General features: G+C 46.5%; 1 protein-coding gene across 1 annotated transcript; it reads right to left on the bottom strand.

The window, feature by feature from the left end:
• Positions 1 to 337: 337 nt before the first annotated feature.
• On the bottom strand, positions 338 to 5328 carry LOC104799764. The gene is made up of 6 exons (XM_010522407.2): positions 4355 to 5328; positions 3771 to 4273; positions 3008 to 3446; positions 2186 to 2897; positions 1011 to 2067; positions 338 to 834 (listed from the first exon to the last, which is right to left on the bottom strand). Exons 1-6 carry the CDS (start codon positions 5326 to 5328, stop codon positions 338 to 340), a joined length of 4182 nt encoding a protein of 1393 aa, XP_010520709.2.
• Positions 5329 to 6355: the final 1027 nt, after the last annotated feature.

The following is a 6355-nucleotide window of genomic DNA, read 5'->3' as shown; positions in this document are numbered from 1 at the left end:
TTACAAAAGGATTCTCATGCAAGTGGTAAAAAACAATGCTTGATACAATCAATGGGTGTTCATTGAGTTCTGAAAGTATTAGTCAAAAAATACCAATGTTGCAGAATAAGATCAGTCTGTGAGCTACCATGCATATGCAGGCCAAGGAGTAAGTTTTGCATACCACGATCAATCTTGTGTTGGAGAATCTCCAGAGGTCTCGATCGAAGACGGAAGATACGGTTGTTTCTCTCCCTCCAAATCTCTGCCACTGCAAGCTGGAGGATGAGTTTGACGATGAAGGTTCGGTCATGAGTCCTATCCCGATTAGGGTCATGAATCCAGTGATGACATTGAGTTAAATCCCTCGGCGGGTCAGCCAGCAAAGATCAGCAAAAAAGCCCCATAGTCCATAGCTATACCGACAATCAAAGAACAAGTGATGGTGTGTTTCCATCTCAATTTCACAAAGACAACATAGAGGATTAACCTGGATTCCCCATCTAGCAAGACGGTCTTTGGTTGGTAGTCGGTTGAGCATAGCTTGCCAAACTGTGAAAGCATATCGCGGTATCGACCCCTTGAACCAAACGGTACTGTGCCATTCCACTGTCGGGCCAGGTTCCCGGAGGAGAGCCCAAGTTTTGCTGGAAGAGAATCTATCACCGTATTCAGATACGTCCTTCTTCCACATTGGCTTGTCTTCGCCTTTATCATCCGATGGAGGGATAGTCGATGCGAGGAAGATAAGAAGTTTTTGCGTCGCATCGCTTCTCACACCCAGCAGAGACCAGTTCTGCCCATCAGTAGCTGATTGCACAGTTGCATAGCAGGGAACACGGAGGTGTCTAGGACCTGATCACCAATGAAATCAATTAGGGGTCCCATAGTAGTCCACTTATCCATCCAGAAGAACGTCTTCCTGCCATTTCCAACTCACATCTTGAGGAACCTATGTGCGAGGTTCTTAATACTTATCAGTTTCCGAAGATTCCACGAGAACCGGGCTGATGCTTGAGTACCCCACATACCTCGCCTTTTGAAAATGTATGAGTATATCCATGCGACCCATAGAGACCCTAATTTGCTAAACAATAACCAGATTAGTTTCAATCTGTATACCTGGTTATGTTCAGATAGCCTACGAAGGCCAAGCCCGCCTTCTTTTCGGGGTTTGCAGATTGCTTCCCAAGACACTCGGAAATTTGGCGCAGTGGATTGGTTGGACTTCCACAAGAAAGTTGAGCAAAGGTTGTTAATGTACTTAAGGAAGAATTTTGGGAGGACAAATACCTGGTTCCATGAGTTTACCATGCCATAGACGACTGACGAGACCAGTTGGACCTTGCCGGCATATGACAAAAATTTTGTACTCCATGCCTCAATCTTCCCCTTAACTTTCTCCATAAGCGGGAGATAGTCTTCCTTTGTTAAACGCCAAGGGCTAAGTGGGACTCCCAGATAACGGACTGGGAGGGAACCAAGGCGTACCCCGACATCAGCCGCAGCCAGCATACTCTCTTCCTCACTAAAACCACCCAGGTAGAGTTCAGACTTCATCGGGTTAACACAGAGACCCGAGAAATTCGAAAATGTTTCCAGAATACCACTTATGCCCCTCAACGATCCAAGGTCACCATCTGAAAATATCATTACGTCATCCGCAAAGGCTAGATGAGTAATGGTCGGATTACAACATCTTGGGTGATAGCTGAATGTACCGGTTGCAGCCCCGTGGTCTAACATTCGAGAGAGCACTTCCATGATGAGTATGAAAAGGTATGGAGAGAGAGGTTCGCCCTGCCTTAGTCCCCGTCTACCCTTGAAATAACCAGCTAGTTCACCATTTACCGAGATTGAGAACTTGGCAGTGGTCACACAGGTTCTTATCCAATATATAAATACCGGCGGTAGTCTTAGAGCTTTTAGAATTTGCACGAGAAAATCCCAGTTAAGCGTGTCAAATGCTTTACGTATGTCGATCTTGTACATAGCACTCTTGGCTGTCAAGCTGCGGTTATAGTCCCGGATTAGCTCCGTTGCGAGAAGGGTATTTTCCAACATCAGCCTGCCTTTTATGAAAGCGGTCTGATTAGGGCGAAATGATCCCATCAAGTAGTGGTTTCAATCTCTTTGCCAGTATAGTTGACACAATTTTATAGGAGGTGTTGCAACAACTAATCAGTCGAAAGTCTCCCAGTGAAACTGCATCATGCTTCTTCGGAACAAGTGCAATAGCTGTAGCGTTCATTTGGCCCAACAGTTGGCCAGTGCTAAAGAATTCAGTAACTGCCGCCGTGAGATCACCACCAGTCGTGTCCCAAGTGTCGATATAGAATTCTTTCGGGTATCCATCTAGCCCTGGACCTTTGCTATTTGGCATTGCGATGAGGGTCTGTTTTATGTCTTCCGGGGTCGGCATACGGGTCAAGGAGGCAACAATGTCTGCTGGGCAGGAAAATTCCAATAAATCAGTGAGCCACTCTCGGTCTGGCACAGAGACTTGTGCAGAGCTAGTACCAACAAGGCCTGTAAATAACTCAACAGCATGGGACTTGATAGATTCTGAGGTTTCCAATCGGCGCCCTGTTGAGTCAATTAGGAAATGAATGTGGTTTCGCGCAGCCCGAGCCGATGCAATCTTGTGAAAGTAAGATGTGTTTCTATCCCCAAGGCGTAACCACGTGATCCTCGATTTCTGCCGGTATAGTCGCTCCTTTGCTGCTGTCAGTAGTAGCCATTTCTCCCTGACTGATCGCTCTTCGGCCACAAGGGTAGGAGAAGGCTCTGACAGAATCTTAGCTTGACAGATTTTCAGTTCTTGCTTCACAGACTGGACCCATCGGGATAGATCAGAAAATTCCGCCGAGTTCAATCCTCTGAGTGGTTGCTTGAGTGCCTTAAGAGCCTTATAAAGCCTGAATTGTCGTGTCCCCTCATACATGTATGCACTCCAATGCTCACGCATAATCTGCGAGAACCCAGGAAGTAAAGTAAGATGATGGAAGAATTTGAAGGGACGACGTACCTCTGGCACGGGCTCTGGGAACACAGGACACTCGGGGAGTGATCCGAAGGACCTGGACATATGAATTCTGCCATGACCTCGGGGAAGCGCTCCATCCACTTGGCATTTCCCATCACTCTGTCAAGCTTAACCGACAAGGGGTCTTGATAGTGGAAATTACACCATGTGAGAGAGAGACCTCTGCTTGGAATGTCTGTTAGACAAGTTGTTGAAACGCAGTCCTGAAATTCAGCAAGACCTTGTGAACGACACACATATGCTGGGTAATCAGATCGTTCTGAGGCGGACAGAATCTGGTTATAGTCTCCCAATACAACCCACGATGACTCAAGGATAGGGGGATATTGGGATATATCTCGTAGTTCCTCCCATAGTTCTCTCCTCTCGGCACCAGTGTTGCTAGCATAGAGAAAAGTAGCTGTGAAAGAAACATTCCATGCTGCATGCCAAACTCCACAAGTAATAGCTTGTTTAGAGACCCGGTAAATTGTGACAGTGATTTGGGGATCCCAAATTAACCAAATTCTGCCTGCTTGATCCTCACCATAATTACAAAAACTCTTCCACCCAGTAGGTAGCACTTGACTGATTCTGCTAGCGTTGGCTTCATTGATGTGAGTTTCGAGTAGACCACCCATCTTCAGCTTGTGATCCTAAATCCACTTACGAACCAAAACACTTTTATTCCGGCTATTCTAGCCTCTTGTATTCCAAGCAAAAATCATGGGAATCAACGGAAATCAGTGAGACTTCGTGGCCGCACCTTTTGACTTAGCTTTTGATAAACCAGCCTTCTTAGTAGATGGGGAGATAGATGGACAGCCTTGAGTAACCTTGTTGGGAGAGCTTGGAGGGGCAGCAACTTCTTTGTTGGAAGTGCTTCCAGGGACAACAACATCTCCACTTTCAGAAGTAGGCTGAGGGGACAGCGGGCAGGGCTGGCAACCCGTTGGGTGGACAGTTGCTAGAATAGCCTGGACAGGGGACTGTTCCGGGGCTTGCAAAGAAGAGGCCTCTTTGAGCAGGCTTATGTTCGCCGATGATTGTTCAGCTGGCGGATCCTGTCTACAGACAGATTGATTTTCCAGCACCTCCGGGGGTGAAGAGATAACAAGTTCCTGGGTTGGCAGATGGGGAGGATCTTTGCTTGTTCTCGGGCGGCCTTCTCTAGCTCGAGTAGGACGTACACGTTTCGGACAATGATGCGCATTATGGCCAATGTCGGAGCATAAGGGACACGTAGGCGGCAACCAATCATAAGCCACACTAACAACATGCTCACCTCCATTTGGTAGGCTTACCGTGATGGTCTTGGGGAGTGGCTTAAGAAGACAGACTTAGATATACAGTCGGGCGACAGACAAGTTTTCCTTAGCCGCTGTGGCACGATCCATGTAGAGTGGATCTCCAATGGAAGTTGCTATCCGACTGAGGCTGTCGGAGTTGAACAATTGATGAGGCAAGTTACAGAATGATACCCATGTCGAGACAGAGTGCATCGGAGGTTTCTCCGGACAGTGGTGCGGGTTCCATGGCGATACGAACATCGGGCACGGACCGAAATACCAAAATTTGCGGTTCAGGATATGAGTCTTAACCTCCTGACTCGGCACTTTAAACATGAATGTCCCGTTACCAACATCTTGGACTTTGATACGAGGCCCTTTCCGGGACCAAAGTCCGTTAGCAACTCCGGTTATCCTCCCCATCGACGGAGGGATCCCATAAAACTGTCCAATGACGAATTCCCGCCATTCATCGATTGTCTCCGAAAGGGATTCCTCAGGGATACTGACAAGAGGCGAGCCATTCGCGTGGAGCGCTGGGGCCCCCATACGCCGCAGACTTCGGAGAGAGGCGAGAAGCTGCTTGCTCCAATTTGCCGGAGCGGGCGAGTTTGATGTCGGAGGGGGTCTGACATCACATCGAGGACTTCCTCCTTCTTTGGAGGCCAACAGGTTTCCCGAGCTGATACGGGCCTTCACTCTATCTAACTTATCCGACCTTGCAGAGCTGGGCGGACAGGAGAGCGATTGGGACCGGGGAGCAGGGGAATCAGGTGCCAGAGCACTTACAGCAACCTTGTCCATGGGGAGGACAGGAATCAGATCTTCAGAGATAGAAGAAGAAGATGGAGGCAAGAGGCAAGGAGGGGATTTTTGAGTGACTAGGCGGTGGATGAAGGGGGCCGGTGGAGAAAATGCATGGAGAAGAGGGGAAGCAGGCCGAGAGATTAAGGTCGGCTGAGAGGATGAGGAGGGGTGGGGGCCCAAGAGCCCAGGAGAAGGAGGAGCAGATGAGGAACGCAAACGTGGAGCCATGGCGGTGCGGCCGAGCAAGGTTACAGTAGATTGGGGATTAGGGTTTCGCCTCTCAGAAGAGAGAGAAACCCAGGTTCTCGAGTTTGTTGGGAACGGAGCGAGGGACAAAAAAAGAACATGATAAACCCTAGGCACTTGTGCTTGTCCATACGTAATGACTGACGAGGAATGGGGAAAACTGCTACAAGGGGTAGCCATTGAAAGTGGAGGAGTTTTCCTTCCCAAGAACTGGCGGTGGCGCATCTGCTTCTTCGTCTGAATCTGGGAACAAGTCAGGTACAAAGAATCTTCCAGGAAGAGCTAAAAGATTAGAGAGAGAAGAGGAGTGTTTCAAAATTGTTGCTTACGGGTACACCCGTAGCGGAAGAACAACTTGATTTCCGAATAAGAACAACTTCTTTTATACGGTTCTTTGGTATCAGGGAAGAATTAGATCATTTGACACGGCTTCATCTCTTTTAGTATTATATTCTCTTTCTATATTATTTTATTCTTAATTATTATAGATTTGACACCATATAAACCTAAATAAATGCAGGCTTACCTATCGCCCAAGAGTACATTCAACTTCCAAAAGTATATATACAAATACGAAGATTTCAAATCTGTTATTGGAATCATGTAATTCAAAATGCATTTCAATATATATATATATATATTATACACAATCATAAATATTTGTCTATCTTTATATATAACTATATATTTCCGATTTATTTGTCCTTTTATGTGGCTACCAGTGACCGTTTTCATGCTCCTCGACGTTCATGGTAACTTATCCGAATCAATCTCCTTTTACAAATATGCCTTATATGTATTGTACATGCATTATATATATATACACACACGCATAAGTTACTATGTTTATTATCCACGTCATCACATTTCTCTGAAACGAATTAATGAGATTTCACAGATTGGCAAATATATCTTTAAATGTCACTTGTGCCACCAATTGTAAGTGTATATATATATTCCCTGTCATAATAGATTCCCATTAAATTGTTACTTAGCCAGAACGTCCATT

Source organism: Tarenaya hassleriana, unplaced genomic scaffold (assembly GCF_000463585.1).
Source record: "Tarenaya hassleriana unplaced genomic scaffold, ASM46358v1 Cleome60, whole genome shotgun sequence".
Classification (NCBI taxonomy): Eukaryota; Viridiplantae; Streptophyta; class Magnoliopsida; order Brassicales; family Cleomaceae; genus Tarenaya; species Tarenaya hassleriana.
Note: the sequence above shows the minus strand (reverse complement) of the source record. Positions and strands in the feature narration are given on the sequence as shown.

What these genes read in the sequence shown, in the direction of transcription:
- LOC104799764 (XM_010522407.2), bottom strand. Translation starts at nt 5,328, where the DNA reads ATGGCTCCACGTTTGCGTTCCTCATCTGCTCCTCCTTCTCCTGGGCTC. An exon ending in AACTTGTCTGTCGCCCGACT is followed by an intron (nt 4,274 to 4,354) that starts GTATATCTAAGT and finishes GCATGTTGTTAG; the next exon opens with TGTGGCTTATGATTGGTTGC. An exon ending in ATACATTTTCAAAAGGCGAG is followed by an intron (nt 835 to 1,010) that starts GTATGTGGGGTA and finishes ATTGGTGATCAG; the next exon opens with GTCCTAGACACCTCCGTGTT.